Consider the following 21477-nt stretch of genomic DNA (forward strand, 5'->3'; position numbering starts at 1 on the left):
AAATCGTTTGATAGATTTATATTGTTATATAAGTCTTGTTATGAGCATTTAAATGATACACTATTGATATGTTGAGTAAAGTCCCTGTTTACGCTACTATTAACTCTTTCGAGCCTATGATTCTTGTGGATAGCGCTATTTGGTTGTCATACCCACCCTGTTGCCGTTGAGTAGGGGTGCACTAGGTCATTTAATTTGCTTTACACATGTGACACGAAGCGGTCACCTCTGAGGTAGTCCGTTAGGAGTGCTAACTCATGTGACACAAGTGGTCACCACTGAGGTAGTTCGGCATGAGTTCTACACATGTGGGGTTCTAGTCCTCACCGCTGAAGTAGTTCGTAAGAATGTTCTATATTTGTGGTTCGCTACCACCTCCAGGGCAGTTCTTGAGGGCGTAGCTAGGTTTAGTAGTGACTCAACAATATAAATCATGTGTATGTTGTGTTTTCAAGTCATGGCTCATAAATTTTATAAATAAGATTTGCCGCATTTAAAATCGTTTTATGCATATAAAACCTGTGAATTCACCAACTCTTGTAGTTGACACTTGTTTGACATGCTTTTTCAGGGTAAGAAAGATTTTCGGTGACATTTGTTTAAAGGCGTGTCACATTTAGCAATTCCAAAACTTCTTTTATGTTTAGTGTTGTAAACTTGTATTGGGACTGTAAACTTTAGTTTTGATGTAACTATGTTTTAAATTGTATGGTTGTGTTGTTTATACACTATTGCTATGAGACTCTACCTGCCATACCTCGCGTTTCCGCTTTAGCGGGGTGTGACAGGCATTCCTCTGTTTTAAAGGGATCATTGTGGTTTTCATCATCACCATTCCCCTTGTTGCTCGTTTATTTCCTTTTCTTCTTTCTTTTCACTTCAATTAAAGGAACTCAACTCGTACGCAAGGATTCATGTTCCAAGTGTTCAAGAAGATAATGAATATTTTCCAAGATTCAATAAAACAGATGGAAACACCAAAATATAAGAACAAGGCAGCAGAAGTACACACTTGGGACCAGGACCAGTTGCTCTTTCCTTTTTGGTGAACTCTTAATGGTTTTGATGGCAGCACAGACATATTAAGTGAATTCCCTTTCCTATTGCACAATAACAAACATTTTTTTTCCTTCTTCATATATATATACTCTCGTCCATCATCATCTTCTCATCGAAAATCAAAATCATGTCCAGCGAAAAACAACTTCACAATACTTTTCATGAAATAACAAATGCATGAATACTAGATCTCCTCGGTGAGTTTAACACATTATTCACTCTAACAAATGACTAAAAGCTGCATACACCTTTGGTACTAATAGCAGTTTCAAAGAGAAAAAGAAAACACATACACCTTTGGTACTAATTAATTGGGCATCCTCTTCCTTCGCTATCCATCATATATAGTGAAGGAAAAACAACATTACCTCAACTTATCATAAACAAGCTACGGTCCGTCTATGAGTATACGTATCAAAATAGGATACTTATCTCCTACGGTGTGCGATAAACTAAACTATCTTGTGTTGTTGCTGCAGATTGATCAGCCAACCTCACCTAAAACACAATATAGCATCCAATCGTCAACAAGATATTAGCATTCAACAGCTAAAACATATTCGAAATTATCTAGAAACCTTCCCTATGGTGAATTCATATCCAATCACTTGCATCATACTACTCTCAACTAATTATCAAATTTTATTACGAACTAGTTAAAGGATGATTGGTAGATGACATATGGATGATATTTTATGATTACTAATCAAACAAATTCCTCTATTTCTTAACCTAATATTGTTTCTCTCTCTTTTGTTTAAAAAAATTCAATGCATACTAACACTAGGTTTTCTGTTCGATTCCTCTGAAAAAGTAAGGAAACCTGTGGATTGGTTTTGATTGATATAAGGAAGGAAAGAAGGATCCATAAGAAATAAAAATCTCCTGCCTCATTGATCCGCAGTAGTCTTGCATGGGGTGCATATACGTATATGGATGTCCAGCTTTAACTTCGATACCTATAATCGAACAGCACTCAGACCAGTTCTTAATCAAAAATGTAGAATCATGCCATTAACAAGAATTATGAGGGTCAGTTTCACCGTCGTCCAAGATAGGTGAATATGGTCGCCATTGTGTTAAATAGGACTAAAAGGTCGAAATGGTCAGAGTTCGAAGAATGATATGATCATGTTCAAGCAGTTGAGTGAGAAGCTCTTCAAGAAATGAATGGTAAGAAATATCACTGAGTAGTCATATTTAGTCGTTATTAGTAGACATGGATAAAATCTTGAAGAATTCGAAACATAATATGGATCCCAAGATGGGAGACCTAAGATAGATGGTATATCTATTATTAATTAAATATGTTATATATTTATTACTATATATATATTGTATATATGTTATTAAGTGTATTATTTATAAATATTTAGATTTAATATTTTTTAGATTTAGAAATAGTATTTTGATCTTTCTTTTTACATACATTTTTTTTTTACTTTTCTTACTTTTTTAGATAATAGACATGAAAACTAAAAACGTTTGATCAAATAATTATGTATGATGCTGTGATTTTGTTCACATGTGAAATATTTGATACTCCATAAAAGCAAAATTTTGGAAATATGTGAGATTTAAACATGGAATTATCGATCGAATCTAGTGTTTAACACATTTAAAATATCTCATACAAACGGAGGACATCTCCAATTCCCTATTGAGGATCTATGCTCTTGGAGATGGGGATGGAGATGTGATCATATTCCCCAGTGGGGATGGGGACCGGGGACGGAAATTGGGATCCCCGCCTATTCCATGTCTAGCCCTGTTACCCTCCAAAATAGAGAATCCCCACCCTATCTCTAACCGGTAATCTATAAAGAGCAACCTCAACCACAAGTGTGGTGCCTGATTGGGTTGAGCTTGACTCCAAAAGTCAAAATTACCAGAAGGTCTCAGGTTCAAATCCAAGAAGGAATAAAAGTCCCCTTGTGGCCACAGAGGCTCAAATGCGGTGACTCCAGGCTATCTGCAAAGCAGATAGTCGCCCTAGAATTAGTCGGCTCGCATAACAGATTGGATATCCATATTAATCAGGAAAAAAGGAACCTCAAAAGTAAAAAAAAAAAATTGTTAGTTAAAGTAATCAGCTTATATTATAAAAGGTTATGGTCATACAAGATTCTTTTAAATCAATAAGTGAATTATGATTACAGCATTAGTATTTTGGAATTGGAAACAAGTTAGTAAATTGTTATTTTTTCTCTTGCAATACAAATCTTATCATGAAATTATTAATGAAATATTTAAAAAGTGATAGATTGGTGTTTTTGATTATAATTGGATTGTTTAGTGTTGGTCCCGAATGGGATGGCAATAAACATAAAGTATGTAGAAGGGGGTTGAATACAATTACACAGATTTTTTAAACTTTTTAATTCTTATTGATGTATATCAAAAATTAACACACATATATAATAAAGATTGTTGCGAAAGAAAGGAAAGGAACATATCCTAAACAATCTTACAAAGAGAAGAATTTACTAGAACAACAGAGAGAGTACTTGCAAGGAAAATGAAGAACACACTAAATTTTTCTTCACACATAAGAGAGTAAGGGAGTAGAAGATGAGAGCCAATAGCCTTGAGAATACACTTAAAAATCTTTCAAAGAAATTTAGTATTTTGCATAGGAGATGCACACTGCCTTTTATACTATCTTCAGCATTAAATGCATGGGGACACTTGTCACCTGAGGATAAGAAGGCATGGGTTGACTTGACCATTGTTGACATCTCATTTTCATCGTACATAGCGTGCATACAACATTGTTCATGCAGAGACAAACTTTTGTAAAGATATGGTCAGTCTGTAGAAAGATCTTCTTCAGAAGGATTAGTAGCTTCAAACAGCTACTTACAAATCTTCGGCACATGAAGATCTTCCTTCAATCGGCTTGTAGCTTCAAAATAGTTTCAATCTTCATATCAGCTACTTCAGAGTCTTGGTGTGCAATTTAGAAAGTTGATCCACAATACCGCATCGGTAACGTTCTGTCTTCACATCGGATAGTCTTCGATTTTGCCAATAACTTTAATTATGTAACATGACACCAATATACAAAGAAACCAATAACTAGTGTTGATAGGATAGAGGACTAGGTCAGTGGGTCATCACCAAATCAATAGGTGACCGAACATTTAGGTTTACATATAATCTTCAAAGTAGTTTCTAGTATACTAAATTTATGATTTTGGATCGTGATTTTCAAAACTTAACATAGTCCAGATTATAGAAAATACTTGTAACTAATAAATTAAGATTGAGGTTGTTGTTATGGCATTGTTGTCACTTTGATCAAGATAATACATAAAATTTAGTAGAATTTCCTTGTGGAGCAATTTAAACAATAAAATGATCAAGTGAATTTAAACTTAAATAAAAAGTTGGGTTGAGAAATATGCTCGAATGGATTGTATTATCATCGTTTAAACGACTCTCGTCTATATGGAAGTCAATCAGTCGACTTGATATGTTGTAGGAAATATGTTTCTTGTTATTGGTATGGATTATCCTAAAATTGTCATCATTAACTTGTAGAGGTTGCATCAACCGTTAAGGTGGAAAAAACTTAAAGCTTGATGATCTCATTTGAATTTTTACGACCATGTGTTTATTTTGTACTGTTTTTATGAAATGTTGCAATTTGTCAGAAAAAATATTGTAAATCAGTTGAAGCATGCAATTATACGTTATGACTGAAAATGCATGATAATGATTTTATTGCATTTGGTGTTGCATTGACTTGTACATATGGGAGTGGGTTCATGAGACTGATGGTCGGCATGATGCACTAAGAACCGTCAAAGTTGTGAACATGCCTTGTTTTACTTTAAAATCGCTTTTAGTACATTTTATCGAGCTTCATGCATTATGTAGTTCATAATCATGCTATGAAAAATGAGGCATAGGAAAACCCAATTTTGTCCAACAACACTAAAAAGTGTGATCATACTGTAAATTTAAATCTAAAAAAGCAGACAGGAGTATTTATCTTGGCTTGTGTTTAGTTTACAAGGTTAAATGTGATTTTGAAGCATGCCTACCACTACTAGAGATATGGGCATTATCGACAATTTTTACCGACGGCCTACACATCGAATATTTACCGAACGGATAACCGACCACCATTCGATGAAAACATAATTACAAAACGCCATGATTATTTACCGAGGGGCAATTGATGGTTTTTCGTGTGAAAGAAGTGCATCAGTAATCCATTGCAAGTTGTTGAGGCATTATCAACTACCTTGCGATGGCATAACTTTTCTTTATAATTCACCGGTTAGAGTAAGCATTTTTATTTAATTTTTACGTACCCTCGATAATTCTTCAGTAATAAATTCTCGCGGAATACCAACATGTATTTTTAAAATTTTATTTCTTTTCTTATTTGATAAAACTTATCTTAATCGTTGGTGGTTATGTATCAGTAATTTATTTGCATTAAGGATTGAATACCGACAAACACTTTAAAAGTTTAGATTTTTTATTTATATAATACTATTTACAGAAACCATGGTTATTCATTGATAATGGTTTAATATTATTGACAAATTTCGAGATTAATTTTTTTATTTAATATAATTTATTGAAACCAACATTAATTAGTTATAATCATCCGTGGATTAGCGACAGTTACTAAGTTCTTTTTGCATTTTTTTTAGTGATCGGGTTCTAATGGTCTTGATGGATATTTTTTAGGGTTATTTATAAAAATAACCGGTTTACACAATTTTTTGCCACAAAATAACCATATTTTAGAGGTTTTGCCAAAATAACCACCCGGATCACCCCCGGGGGCGATCCCCCTTAAAAGTCTTAAAAAAAATTCCTCAAAAGTCGAGATTACTGTTCACCTCGTTAACCGTGTTTGACCTCGTCCCCGGGGGGATCCGTACTGTACCGGGGGCGATCCGGTTTTTTTTTTTTTGTATTTTTTATAAAATTGAAGTTGTATTTTTTAACTTTTTTGGAACCAAATTTCATGGGAAAAAGTTTAAAAATAAATCTTTATAATTATGGAGACGCAAAAATTATTTTTCTCTGTTTTGTGTTTCGGAAATCAGATATAATATCTGATTGACGAAATTTGACCTCTATTTTTTTTTTATTCAACAATTAAGGGGTGTTTTTAATTAAAAAAAAAAAGAATTGATTTTTTTCTAATACCAATTTCACTATAAATACCAACCTCCTAATTCATAATTTTTCACACACTCTCTTCCATTTCTTTTCTCATATATTTTACTCTCACAACCCTTAACCCATTAAACACAATAAAACATCACAACCTTTAACCCACTAAACACAATCAACCATCACAAAACATGAAATCACGTGAAAGTGATAATGTTTGTGTGTATCTTCGAAGTGGCGGTTTATTCCAAAATATAAATATTGTTTTAGAGTACCTTCCGATAACCTCCCCCACATGTGCAATACGTTTATCTTCGCCAATAACGTATTCTGGGGTCGTCAAACGTGTGAYGAAAAAGTTAAGTTTACGTGGTCCTTTCAATTTATTTTTTAAAACGAATACGTTATATCAGTTTATGGACGACGATGATGTGGTAATCCTCCACAATGCCATTCGTCAAACTTTACCAGAAATGTTGACACTATATGTTGTCGACAATGGAGGTTATGAAGGAAATCCATCAAATGCAAACCCGGGAGGTTCAAACACTTTTTACACCGGTGCTGTGAGCACACTCTTCCCCGACGTTAGCGTTGCAAACCCATATGGTCCAARCACACTCTTCMCTACCGGTTGTGCTYCTGGTCTAAATCAGAGCACTTTCTTCCCTARCAGTAGAAGTGGTGAAAACCGAARCACCTTCTTCCCCTACGATGGTGCTGGAAATTCATATCTTGAACAAAAAGTTACCGTTAAACCTGACAGTTATTTTGTTCAARACTTRAACATGCCTCCRATGCARTCTCCCAACCCGTACCYKATCCGGTMTCTCGAACTGTCAAAACCGTTGTGGGAGGTAGATATGGCAGAAGATGTTTCTGTTGCTGCCGAAATTTTGAACATACCCGAAGACGACGATAATTCCGATTCTGAAGATATCAAGCCGGTAAGGAATAGTTTTTGGAGTATGCCTGACCCACCACCTTGTCCGGACCCAGTTATCAAAAGTAGAAAGGGAAACACTCCCTACCAGCCTACATCTCATGTCAAAGTTCTACAAACCGGTGTTTCCATAGTAGCGGCGGACGGTGGTGGATGGCGGCGGCAGACAGTGGTTGGTGGTGGAGGAGGGTGGTGGACAGCGGCTCTTGACGGTGGTCGTTGGCGGCGGAGGGTGGTTGTTGGAGCCGGAAGGTGGTGAGGGGCGGCCGATGACGGTGGTCGGTGGCGGCGGATGGTGCCTGACGACGGCGGATGGTGACCGACGGCGGATGGTGACCGACGGCGGCGGACCACGGTGGTCGGTGGCGGCGGGAAGTCGTCGATGTCGTTATACGGTAGTCTATGACGGTATGTCGAAAAATGGCTAGGATATTGGTCGGGATGGTCGGTGAGATGGTCAAAGCTCGGTTTTTCGCTCGGTTTTTCCAGAGAAAACGGGCGGTGGGATGGTCGGTGGTGGGGATGAATGGTCGCCCACGTGCAATTTATATAAAACGTTAAGTAATAAAACAAAATCATCGTCAAATCGGTGTCAAATCGACGTCATAGAGTTGTCATATCATCAAAAACCGCGAAATCAGATATAATGTGTGATTTTTCTCCGAAAATCAACTAAATATTTTTTTTCCGTAACCACAATTATCATCCGGTTATTTTAATTTGAAATTGAATAAGACACACTTTATGTATTTTTCAATTTTTATTAAAAACACCCCTTAAGTGTTAAATAAAAAACACAAAATGACAAAATAGAGGTCAAATTTCGTAAATCAGATATTATATCTGATTTACGAAATCCAAAACAGATAAAAATAATTTTTGCTTCTTCATAATTATAAACCTTTATTTTTAAACATTTACCCATGAAATTTGGTTCTAAAAAGTTAAAAAATATAACTTCAAGTCTTCAATGGTGTATCAGTTTTATTAAAAATACCAAAAAATTAAAAAAAATACAACAATTATCATTCGGTTATTTTATAACGAAAAACTGTGAAATTTAAAATTAAATATATAAAAAGACACACTTTATGTATTTTTCCATTTTGATTAAAAACACCTCTTAATTGTTGAATAAAAAACAAAAAAATAGAGGTCAAATTTCGTCAATCAGATATTATATCTGATTTCCGAAACACAAAACAGAGAAAAATAATTTTTGCGTCTCCATAATTATAAAGATTTATTTTTAAACTTTTTCCCATGAAATTTGGTTCTAAAAAGGTTAAAAAAATACAATTTCAATTTTATAAAAAATACAAAAAAAAACCCGGATCGCCCCCCGTACAATACGGATCGCCCCCGGTACAGTACGGATCGCCCCGGGGATGATGTCAAACACGGTCAACGAGGTGAACAGTCATCTCGACTTTTGAGGAAATTTTTTTTAAGACTTTTAAGGGGGATCGCCCCCAATGTGTGTGGATCGCCCTGAGTGGTTTATTTTGGCAAAACCTCTAAAATGTGATTATTTTGTGGTAAAGGGTTGTGTAAACCGGTTATTTTTATAAATAACCCTAATTTTTTAATCATTAGGTCCATATTTGTTTTACATGGATCGGTAGATCAATGTTAGTGGATATTAATGGATCAATTAAAATCGGCCTTTGTGGGCCTCAATGGATCATGATCAATATCGTTGGTTTTACTACGTCTTATTAGGCTTTAATAAGTCATGTTTGTTTTGAATTGCATTTGTTTTGTTTTTCACCTTTCTTATGATATTGAAATCAAAAAAGAAAATGAAAAATAAGCAAATAAATAAAAAAGGTTCTAACAATACGTAGAAAAACAAAAATGCCCCTAACTTGAGGGACACATGGGTCAATTAACTGATTTTCTTAACGACCGTTAGTAATAGGATCCAAATTGTTACAAAACTGTAACTACAAGAATATGTTTTATTAAACTTTTATTTTAAGAATAAAATCGAAAAAAGCAAATTTAATCGTAAGGGGATCGGAAATGATTCAACGTATATAAACGAAATATTTTCAAAAATTTAGAAAAAAAAAATCCAAAGCAAAATAAAATGTACAATCCTTGTAACACAAAGTACAAGAGGCTATAAATTTTTGTAGCTCTAATAAATATATAACTTATGGGGGAAAAAAAGTTACCATCTCTTTTTTTCAATGGATTAAAGCAACATTTCCACATGTAAATGTAAGGACATCTACATGTATAATGATCATATTCTCTCTTTGTACATATGAAATTACCATCCTGTCCTCAGTTTGGTAGAGTGGAATCCTTTCCTTTTGTGAACATGAATCTCCCTGTGGAAACAGATCTCTTCATTCTTTTACTTGTCATTGTTGATTTACTATTTTCTCCCTGTTCATGATCATGATCATGATCATGATCATGATCATGATCATGATCATCATGATCCTCTTCATCAATCCCTAGTATATCAGCAATCAAAAGATTTGGATTTTGGCAAGACATTGATCCCAATGAAGTTGATCTTCTAATAATTTCTTGGTCATCTCCATTTCCCATGTTCATGGGAATCCTCATTCCATCGACATGTAGTTGATCATGAAAAGGGTATTTTGGTAAAATCTCGTTTGAGACGACGTTGACCACAACAGCTTCATCTCTATGATCACCGCTTGGTGTCTCTTCCACAACAAGAACAAGATCATTCCTCCTTTGGAACACAAGGGAAGACACGTGGAGATTGGAAGACGTAATCTCTGATTCCAGAGGTCGTCGGAATGGAACTGGGATTCCGGGCATGACATGGGATCGGCATAGCGGACAATTGGAATGAGACCTGAGCCAAGCGTCAATGCACGGAAGATGGAATGCATGACTGCACTTGGGCAACAGTCTTAAACTCTCACCTTCTTGAAACTCGCAAAGACATACCGCACAATCTCCAGATCCTTCCACCACTCCGTCGCCTTTACGGTACCGGCAAACGGCGATGGATTTGATCAGCGACTCGTCTAGCCCAGTTGCTGCGTGCTGCCATTGGTCATGGGTGGTCGACGACTGATTCCGGTGGTCGGAATCTTGAGACGACGGATTCAACTGGTGTCCCGATCTCCGTTTACAATACTTGGAGATGATGGTGTAGTAACTTATCAAAAGGAAAGCACTTGCTAGGATTCCGATCACCACAATGATGAGAGGGGAGAAGTTCATGCCGGAACCGTCGTCATCTTGGGACTGGAAGGGCGGCGGTGGTGGGAATATGATGTAACACCATTGTGGGCAGTACATGCTACATATGCCTTGTGAACAGTCTCTATACCCATTATATGGTGGCCAATTGGTGTTGGCCATGGAACCCATGACCACCAAGATTCTGATGGATCAACTCAGCAAGAAGTTGCAGGTGGCTATGTAGTTCCGGAAAGGGGGAATGGAAATAAAGATGGAGAGGAGTAAAGGGAGGGGTCTTAGATGAGAAGGGAAGCAAAGTAAGGGGTAGGGGTGATGTGTCTCTTAATATTCTTGTGTTGGATTTACTTTAGCTTTTGGTGGTCTACCATCTTCTTGAAATCTTGCCTTTAATTTTTGGGGTTTACTTTATCTTTAATTTTTTGGGAAGTGAAAATGATGGATAGCTTGTTGACATGACCATTAGGGTTAGGGGTGGTTGATATTGATACTTGGATGGTGATCACTCAACCCCCGAGTTGTGGCAAAGATTCTTACAAGTAGTTGGTGAAATGTGGATGGGTGGGGTTCAACCAACCTCGATAACTATCAACCCAAGAGAATATTGAAACCATTCAAAGTCGTCATTCATATTTCTTTATCTTACTTTTATATATATATATATATTAAAAATGATTAATCATATCAATTAAATATATAAATAAACCATTAAAAAGGATAAAGAAAAGGATATAATATTATATACTCTCTTGGTTATATTTTATTCCGAATTAATGGTACTAACGCTATGGAATGTATACTTTTTTTCGTAAATCAGGGTCGAAAAATTAATGTAACCCGAAAGAAATTTTGAAATTTACAAAGTATTTTGTTATATTAGTATGGCTTAACGTTTATTATGTATTACAATGTGTTTATCACTTGGTTATGAGCAATATTTTTTTTTTATATAGAGTGGGGAGGCAAGTTATCAGCAATATTCTGAATAACCCGTTATGACATAACATATGTTATGGTGTTGAGGCCTGACTTTTTGGTTCCTAGTTAACCTCCATGGCGCGAATATGAGGGAGCATTTGGTTCGCAGATTCTGAAGGAATCTGATAAAATTGGAATGTTGAATTTTATTTACCAAATTTCATTCTCTCGTTTGGTTTATTATTTTTCACGAAAGGAATATTTAAAATCCTACAAATTCCACAAATAAAATAATTTAACATTCTTTAGCAACTACATGGTATTTTGATGAAATGAAATTCTCTATTTTCATAATATCAAATATGCCCTTAACCCAATATACCTTAATCTCATAAAACCCAATATGACCATCGTCGACGACCTTCAACCGCCGTCGATCTGAATCACCGCCGACCACCGCCATCTGAACCACCATCGACCATCGCCATTTGAACCACCGTCGACTACCACCACCGACCACCACCGATCTTATCCACCATCAATCTGAACTTGATCTATATCACCACCATGGACCACCACCAATCTGAACCAATGTTGACCATCCCATCGGAACCACTATGGACCACCATTGATCTGAATCACCGCCAACTACCTAAAGATCTGAATCATCGCCGACCATCGTCGATCTGAACCACCGCCTACCATCACCGATCTGAACAACCATCGATCTGAACCACCCTCGATCTAAACCACATCCAACCATCACCACCTGAAGCACTATGAACCACCATCGATCTAAACCACTGCCGACCACCAGCTACTACCAGCGATCTGAATCACCATCTGACACCGCCGACCACCAGCGATCTTAATTTTTATTTTTTAAAAAATTAAAATTTTCAAAAAAAACCATGTTGGTCATTTACCAATATTTCATTCCAATTCCAAAGCTATATTATGTAAACCAAACAGACATATTTCGTTTCAATGTATACTAACCAAACAGGTGGTCAAACCTGACAACACTTATAAAATAAAATCCTATAAACCCGATTTTGTTGTAGTGCACGCACCCACACACATATATAATACAAATCTTATAAATTTGAGTGTGACCTCAAATGATGTCATTATATGTACCAAAAGTATATCATTGATTGATGATGAAACAAATTACTGATACTACATAAAAATGTTCTAGTAGATAATATTAATTTAGAAATGAGTACTCATTGATTTTGCGTCCAGGAATACTCGAAAAAACGGTTTTATATGAATTCAATGTTATTTCTGATGATAAAAAACGATATATTGAAAAAATATCGTACTTATCAATGGCCCCTTTTACATTTCACCCAGGGCCTAAAAAATGTCAGGAACGGGTCTGGATAGAGAAAGACATAGGTATAGAATTTCCTAAAAGAATGCCTTAATTTTTAATTAATAAATAACAATAATTATCTTCTTAATTATCTCATTAATTAATAACATTAATTATCTTAAATTAGTGGCTTAATATGGATCTCGCAGATCTCATATTTTTTCATCTTTTTCATATATTGATATCATATTCATTAATTATCTCATTTACCTTGTTTAAACTTCTTTAATTATCTTATTCAATTTCTGATTACCTATAAACTTTGGTAAAGAGAAATTAGAACAACCAATATTCATACACGAAACAACATTATGAACTTTAAACATAAATCATTGTTTCACTTATAAACTCTAAACATAAATCATTATTTCATCTATGTATTTTCTGCTTTCACAACTCAACTTCGGTAAGAAAATTGAAACAATTGAAGTTCATATATGAAACAACTATTATAACCGGTGTTTATTAATAAAAGTGCAAGTAGGGGTATAAACGATACGAGACATTTCGCGAGCTACTCGAGATCGACTCGGTCAACACTCGACTCGAATAGGCTCGGCTCGAACTCGAGCTCGACTCGACATATTAATGAGTCGAGTCAAGCTACCCAATATTGACTCGACTCGAGAAGCTCGTGAGATACTCGATTATTTTATATATAATTATTTTTAAAATATAGTCAGTTTTTATGATAAAATTTGTAAAATATGAATAATAAAAATGTCGTATATTCTTAGATATTTAAACAAAATTATGCATTTTTTAATTATTAAATTTAATCAATTATATTTCATTAAAATCACAACTAAAAAAAACAAAAAAAAACTATAAAAGGGTTAGTGAAATTGTGCCACATTGAAATAGAGATGGTAAAGGAAAGGAGAATAGATGTTATAAAAAGAGAGGGATGTGAATGAAATTTATAATAACTTTGTCTTTTTTTAGAATGAAGTTTGAAGTTGATCCTTTTATTTTTATGAACACCTTTAAGTTTTAAAATTTATAAGAGAAAAACTCTAAAATTTCATAAATTTCAATGGGTGAGCTTGGTTCGAGCTTGATTCGAGTTCAAGTTCAAGCTTGATTTGGTTGCAGTTCGAGCTTGATTCAAGTTTGAGTTCGAGCTTGATTCGAGCTTAGTTGGAGCTTGATTCGAGCTTGATTTGAGTTCGAGGTCGAGCTTGAGTTATAGTTATCGAGTTCGACTCGAACTTTGATTTTTACTACTCACAAGTTTTCAAGTCGAATTCGAGTTTGGAAATTGGGTTTCGAGTCGAGTATAGTGATATTAAAGTTCGACTCGCATCATTTACACCCAGTGGTTGTTTAGGAAGAACCTTGAATATGGAAGGATCATTTGTGTGGGAAATTTACATAAATAGTCATTAAAATATTCTTTTCACTTTTTAGTCATTTTACAAAGAATTTTATGCAGAAAAATGATTTTTTGCGTAAAGTTTATTTTCAGGGTGGAAAAATTAAAAATGGAACTTTAAGCAAAAATGGGGGAGTGTACCCTAAAAAGGGTATTTTACTTACAAAAATCTATTTTCTGCGTAAAGTTTTTTTTGTGTGTAGTCTCATTTTTTTTTCACATAAAATGCTTTTTTAACTTATTTTTTCTTTTTTACATGAAATAAACTTTATGCAGAAAAAATATTTTCTGCATAAAGTTTATGTGTAAACTATTTTTTTAACTTATTTTTCTTTTCTCTTGATCTGAAAATAAATTTTAGGCAAAAAATCATTTTCTGTGAAGGTTTTTGTAAAATTTGGATGTGTGAGGAAATGGGTTTCTAAGGGGCTGTTTAATAAACGTTTACTCGGGTAAATGCTTACCAAATAACATTACCTCACCGGATGAATATAGTAAGGAACAAGAATCTTACCCGGTAAGAACGAGACAAGGATGAAGGGTCTTACCCGGTAAGTGAAGACAACGACTCTTACCACGGTAAGCGCTTACTAGGTAAATTATTGTATATTATGTTGTTTTATTGGACTAAAATCTTACCCGATAAGTACATAATAGTGTTAAATTTTACCGATAAACATTTACCGAATAAGTGTTTGATAAATGGTCCCTAAGATAGCTAAAAAAATTAATGTCATTTTGTGAAATGGCTATTTGCATAAATTTTCCCCATTTTTGTAACTAGTGGTCCACATGGAAATTTACCAAAATAGTCATTTTACAAAATTGATTTCACTTTTTAGCTATTTTAAAAACTTTTTTTATAAATAGCCAAAGTTTATAATAAAACTTTATACAGAAGGGTAGTTATTTAGTAAAGTTAACCATTAGGCCTTGGCCCCTCCTTCCGTAAATGTCTTGCCTTGGACGTGTCCACCCGGGTTCGATTTCAGGGGAGGACAAGTTGTCTTTTCCGGTGCTTGCTTATGAGGTATGGCAAGTAGGGTTCACAAAATGTGGACCACGAGGCCATGATGTCCCCGCCATTAAACCTTTTTTTTATTTAGTAAAGTTTGTTTTTAGACAAAAAATAAAATAAAAATGAAAAGGTAATTTACACAGAAAAAACTTTTACGAGTGAAAAATGAAGAAAATGAGACTTTACGTGAAAAATTCCTTTTCATTTCTTATAGATTAAAAAATTTACATGTATATTAATTAAAATACATAAATAACATGTTTCTTTTTTATAAATTAGACCATTATAACCATGTCGTCAATACATTTAAAATGAGACAAATATTGAATATGTTTTTATTTAATCTTATATTATTAAGTTTCTACGAATTATTTTTAAAACTTACACTTTCTAACCCTATTATTATTTATTTAGTATGTAATTATAAGGGTATAATATATAATTATTAAAATAATTCGTAAGTTTTATAATATTTAATAATATAAGATTAAATTCAAAAACAGTCAATATTTGGCTTATTTTGAACGTATTAACGAAACGATTATAATAATGTAATTTATAAAAAAACGTATTTTTATGTATTGAATTAATATATGTTATGTGTTTTAATATAATAAAGGTGTAAAAAAATAAAAGAAAAATAAGAGATATAAAGTAAACTAGACAACTAATTATAAGGGTGTAAAATATAAAAATAGTTTATTTCATACTCATAATTCATTTTGGGTAAACTATTTTTACACCTACACCCTTGTAATTAATTGTCTAAGTTACTTTATATGCATTACTTTTTCATTTTTCATTTTACATATTTGCTATATTATAACATATAATCGCATATTAACTAAAATATATGAAAATATGTTTCTTTCTTTTTTTTACAATTTACATCATTGTAATTGTTTCATCAATACGTTTAAAATGAAATTAATATTGAATATTTTTGGATTTRATCTTATATTAYTAAATATTAYAAATATGTATGAATTATTTTTAAAACTTACATTTTTTACCCTTATGGTTATTTATTTAATTTTTTTTTATTTTACATCTTTATTATATTAACACACATAATCCATAACTATAAGGGTATAAAATGTAAGTGCTAAAAATAATTTTTTTTCATTTCCCTAAGAGCATACGCCTCGCATTCACAGACCGGAGGAAGGGAAGTATTTGGGATTGCTTTGGCAGAGATGAAGGTACCCCTACTGTCCCTTAAAATAGCACCGAACCCCACAGAGTTGGAGTTCTCGAAAGTGGCGGCATCGATATTGCATTTTAAATAATCCCTTCTTGGAAGGTGCCACTTAAAGATGCAAGAGGAGATAGTAGGCATTTGGTCCGTATATCTGAGCCCTCTAGTGGCATGTCAATCCAAGAGGATGTTGTTGGTGCGCCTAACAACCGAGGTCGAGGACCATCATTCCATAAGATATCGTTCTTGTGATGCCAAACACTCCATAGGATCGTAAAACCGGTCTCCGCCAGGCCATGGGTTTTCCTCAAGGAACTTGAAACCAAGTCAAGGAATCATTAATATCCATTAAGTATTCCAAGGTGTCACAAAGAGCCACTTCACACTAGACCGAACTCACAGTAGGACAACCAACGAAAGCGTGCCAAGTATTTTCGGTATTAAGATAACAAAGAGGGTAAAGAGGAGAAATTTGTAAACCTCTTTTTTGAGAGCACAATGTGTGTCATTAATTGAAGGTAATATTCCTCTTCTATTTCTTGACTTCCTCCATTAATGGAGTTTGCTTTTAATTTAAGGAATTTAGGGTCTATTTGATTTGCAGGATTGTTTTTTAGGGATTTGGATTTGAAGGGATTTGGATTGGATTGGAATGGATTTGAAATCATTGGTGTGTTTGGTTTGTAGGATTTGAAATGAAATTGGATTTCATTATTTATAAATAATTTATAGAAAAAATTATAAATAACTATAAAAATAATTGAATTACATTCTTATTAATCGATTACTACAAAACAAATGTTTTTAACATTTTTTAAAACCTTATTGCATAAAAATAATTGGATTTTATGGTTTTTGTTTCTCTTTTGGAGCTTATCTTCTAGGTTAAGCTTTTGTTGAATTTCTTTCCATGTGAGATTGGGGGATTCCATGGCAGAAGCTTATCTTTAATTATTTTTCAACGGAGATTTTGGGGTTTTGATTCCGTCATCCAATTTTGAAATTCATGGAATATGGCTTTTAGATTGGGGATTTCTTATTGTTATAGCGTTACTGTACTAGAAAGTATTATCAATATTTTTTGTGGGTTTTAGTTTAGCTTTCATGGTTGAAATACTATTGGAAACTTTTCTCTGTTGATGAAATCATTTTTGGGGATGTTGATTCATGTTTGAGATTTGATTTAAAATAATGTAATGGTTATATGAACTGATTTTAGATTAGATCGGCGTTTTAAAAGGTTTTGGGTTATGATCAATGCATTTTCGAATCTTCAAACCAATAATGAAAAGTTCGGATGAGAAATTTAGGTTCAAAATCGAATTCTGGAAATGAGCAGGTGGTGCGACTAGCGCCGCGACTTGAGGTCATCGGCTAGGTCGCGTGGTTTCCTCTTTTCGTGCGATTTTGGTCTGTTTCTCTGGTTCTCAAATGGGCTTTTTGTGGACTTTAATAGGGTACTATTATAAGCATTTGAAGGATAAATAGAGTGGTTTTATTGGGTTTTAATATCGAATTGTGTGGAGTTGCAAAATAGGCATAGGGTACCTTGAGGTAGCGATATTTCTTGGGAGTTATGATCTGTATGCCTTGAGTTTGTTCCTCGAGCACATTGGATAGGGGCCTGAATATTATATTGTCACGGAGGTTGTGACGAGGTTTTCACAAATGTTGTGCAATGTCCAAGTGAAGGGAATATGTTCTAATGTTACTTGAGTATGATACATTTCCGTTGTTGGTTTATCTTTTTTTACCATTGTTTATAAATGTCGTTATGTAATAAAGGCAGTTCACTAAACCTTATGGTCTTCGTTTTTAAAAATAAAACCATTTTCAGGGAGGCATAAATAATAGCTCTAAAGGGAAAGGGAAGATGTGACTCTATTGGCCTTGAATTTTATTTGAAGTTATGATTTTACAAATTATTGATTGAAATTTATTTGGTACAAACTGCATAAATCGTGCATCATCACATTTGGCAGTGCAATGTTATTATGCTTGAAACATATACATTGTAGTTTGTGGTTTGAGAAAACGCTCAAAAAAAATATTGTATATGTAGTTTGTCTTAAACGATACCAAACTGCAATACGAGCATTAAAATATTTTATTAATAAATGATTACATTTGATATTAAAATATGTATATTTATTTCTTTGAAAGGCAAACAAAATAGTACTGATATTAATTGCAACGGCTTATTATTTTGTAATACGATATTTGGGTAAAAGTTTATCATCGACAATCTAACCACAGCCTTAGATAGAACCTGTCTCTAAAAACATCAATGTAAGAGACCTGTTTTTGCTCATTCGGTTGCTGAAAGTAACCAGAGGGGATCGAATCCAAAACCCGTCTTGTATTTATTGCAATAGGATATTTTATTTAAAAAATAATTATATTTACAATAAAAACACAAACATGATCTTTTCAAAGGAGAAATTTTAGCCACAGGATTATATTCTTCTTAACAATGATGCAAGACTTTAAATAAAAGGATAATGAATCTTTTTTTATTTAATTAATTGATATATTTGAAAATTCACAATAAGAAAAGCTTTAGTTGTCAATATCATTTTTTTTTCCAAAACAAAGTTCATGAATTATAGAGCTAAGTACATGTATTGCTTTATCTATACTATATTATAAAGTATCTGATAAAAACTCTTAACAACCATTTTTTATGCATGAAGTATTCTTTGTTAATTCATATTACTTAAAATTCAAGATTACAAATAAACTGTTCGTAAGTACAACTTATTAAAGTTTTATGTTTGAATTCGTGTAACTAACTGCAGATAAACAAAATCAAATACAAAATAAATATTTCATTTTAAATATAAAAAATCTAAATTATAATTAAATAATCATTGAGTTATAATAAAATATTTAATTATTATTCTTTTAAAAGATTATATTATGAAATAAAAAAATAAATTATTTCGTTATTATCTAAATTAAATTATAATAAAAAATGAATTAAATAAATTACACAAAATATAAGAATTTTTAAATAGTTAATTTGATATTGATATTGATATATTTGATATCTTCAAATTTATATTATATTTAAAAATAAAAACGTTAATTTTTTTATCAAAACCACATAAAAACCGTATTATAACATCTACAAAGACATAATAAACCGAAACATTAAAATCGAGATATATTGCGCTGCACTGCACGACTACCCTTCTAGTTACTTTAAATAAATATCATCATTTAATAAACTTGCATATTTATCTCAGTAGTAGAAACTGAATTTTCACCTACATAAATTTGTGTCGAAAATTCATCAAAAATCAGCAAGATTTTCATGTTTGATTGAAATTCTGAAACATCTGTTATTGGTTTACTTATTACAGCATTTTAGGTTATCATCTTTAAAAGTTAAATTGAATTTCTGCTTTTCTACGTTTTGTAATTACATGTTCTGTCTAAAAACGATAGTCAGATACCATGATGTTCTATTACAGAGAGTCGGCATCACATATACTCTTACCGTTACGATGAGACAAACACGACTTTTATGCTACAATAATAATGTCTGTTGTTATAGAGTGTATGATAAAGTTTTGTAGTTGGCTTCATCTGTAATAAATCTTTGACAAGAGTGCATCTTTATATGCAGATATTTAAGAACATTGAAAATTCAATTATCAATAATCTTTAAAACGTGCAACATTTTCGATGGATATCCGTCAAAAAAATATAAAAAAAAAATTATATTCATCGAAAATCCGTCGAAAAAATATGACCTTTTTAAAAAAAAATAAATCATATTCATCGAAAATATGCACGTCGAAATAAATCACGCTTGTCGAAAAATCACCGCATTCGGGAATTCATGTTTTTGCAAAGGGTTTACCGACGGAATATGTCAATGGGAAATATTTTGAACTCCTCAAAAACTGGTCGTCGGGAACAAAAATTCCAACAAAAAAATTGGCTTGTTAGGGTATTCGTTAACTATTCTCTAATAAGATTTTTAAAGTCGTAACCAAAATAAACAATTGTACGTCTTATACAAATTAGATTACAATAAACCGTTAACACGAAACATAACGATTTTTATCCTCACAAAACAAATTCCTATAAATCTTATTAAACTACATTATTGTAAAACTCAAAATAAATCTAATTAATTAGCTTTTTATAAAATAAAATAAAAAGTGTCTTATGAAAACTTATAATATTTGAACTCAAAAGTAATCATATTAAAAAAAATCCGATATTTGGTAGACCTTCCAAGGAATCAATTAAGAAAACTAATATTAAATAAATGAAGCTTTTAAACAGCATTTGATTTCCTCAAGAAGCTACCTGCCGGCTTCTATCACAATTCATCTTATTTTATGCACATTCTAAATGAAGCTTTACTTTTAACTGATTTTCGTTTATTTAAACACTTACTCGATAAGCACTTACCCATAAAATTCAACACTATCGCTTACTTACCAATAAAATTCATCATTAAAAGACCAACTTATGTGAGAAAAATGGTTATTTTGACCAACTTCCCTTAACGTAGAAGTCAAGGATATGGTTGGATAGTGACGGCTACCGAGGTCACCTATAGAAGTAGTTGAAATCCCTATAAAAGGCGTAAATTTATATCGAACAATGGATCAAACAAGCACCACAATTTGGGTCATATCAAATTAATATCGAACAATGGAACAAACGAGCACCACAATTTGGGTCAAATCACTAAAATCAACCGTCACCACCTATTCTCTGAAATTCAGAACCGTACAAAATCTTATAATACTGTAAAACATAGTACATAACGATACAAAACCATAAAAAGTTTGTACGAACCAACACAAAACAATACCATTAATATATGATAACGTGTTATGATATGAAGGGTTGAGTTTCGGTGAAAAGAACAAAAACTAAAAAGGAATCATTATCATTGGATCAATCATAATTGAAGATAACCATTGGATACACTAATGAGATACACCAGATCAATTCCCTTATAAAACACAATTCATGGGTTAGTTTGGGATTAAAGGTCATCAAAGGTCCAAATCCCTTCTTATATTTCTCGATCTGGACCCTTGATCGTTTTTATCTCACCCCCACCCCCACCCCCACCACATGAATTGTGCTTGATACGGGAATTGATCCGGAGCATTCAAGACTGTTGATCTCCAATTAAGATTAATCTAAGGATGAAGATCATTTCTTACCCTTCTCATCATAACTTTCATTTTCACCGAAACCCAACCATAAGAGACGA

General features: G+C 33.1%; 1 protein-coding gene across 1 annotated transcript; it reads right to left on the reverse strand.

Annotated features, from left to right (window-relative positions):
* Positions 1 to 9286: 9286 nt before the first annotated feature.
* On the reverse strand, positions 9287 to 10510 carry LOC112523563 (RING-H2 finger protein ATL51-like). The gene has a single exon (XM_025133218.1). It carries the CDS (start codon positions 10508 to 10510, stop codon positions 9437 to 9439), a length of 1074 nt encoding a protein of 357 aa, XP_024988986.1. The 3' UTR covers positions 9287 to 9436.
* Between the last annotated feature and the right edge of the window lie 10967 nt (positions 10511 to 21477).

The sequence above is a fragment of the Cynara cardunculus genome (assembly GCF_001531365.2).
Source record: "Cynara cardunculus var. scolymus isolate 2C chromosome LG 12, CcrdV1, whole genome shotgun sequence".
Taxonomy (NCBI): domain Eukaryota; kingdom Viridiplantae; phylum Streptophyta; class Magnoliopsida; order Asterales; family Asteraceae; genus Cynara; species Cynara cardunculus.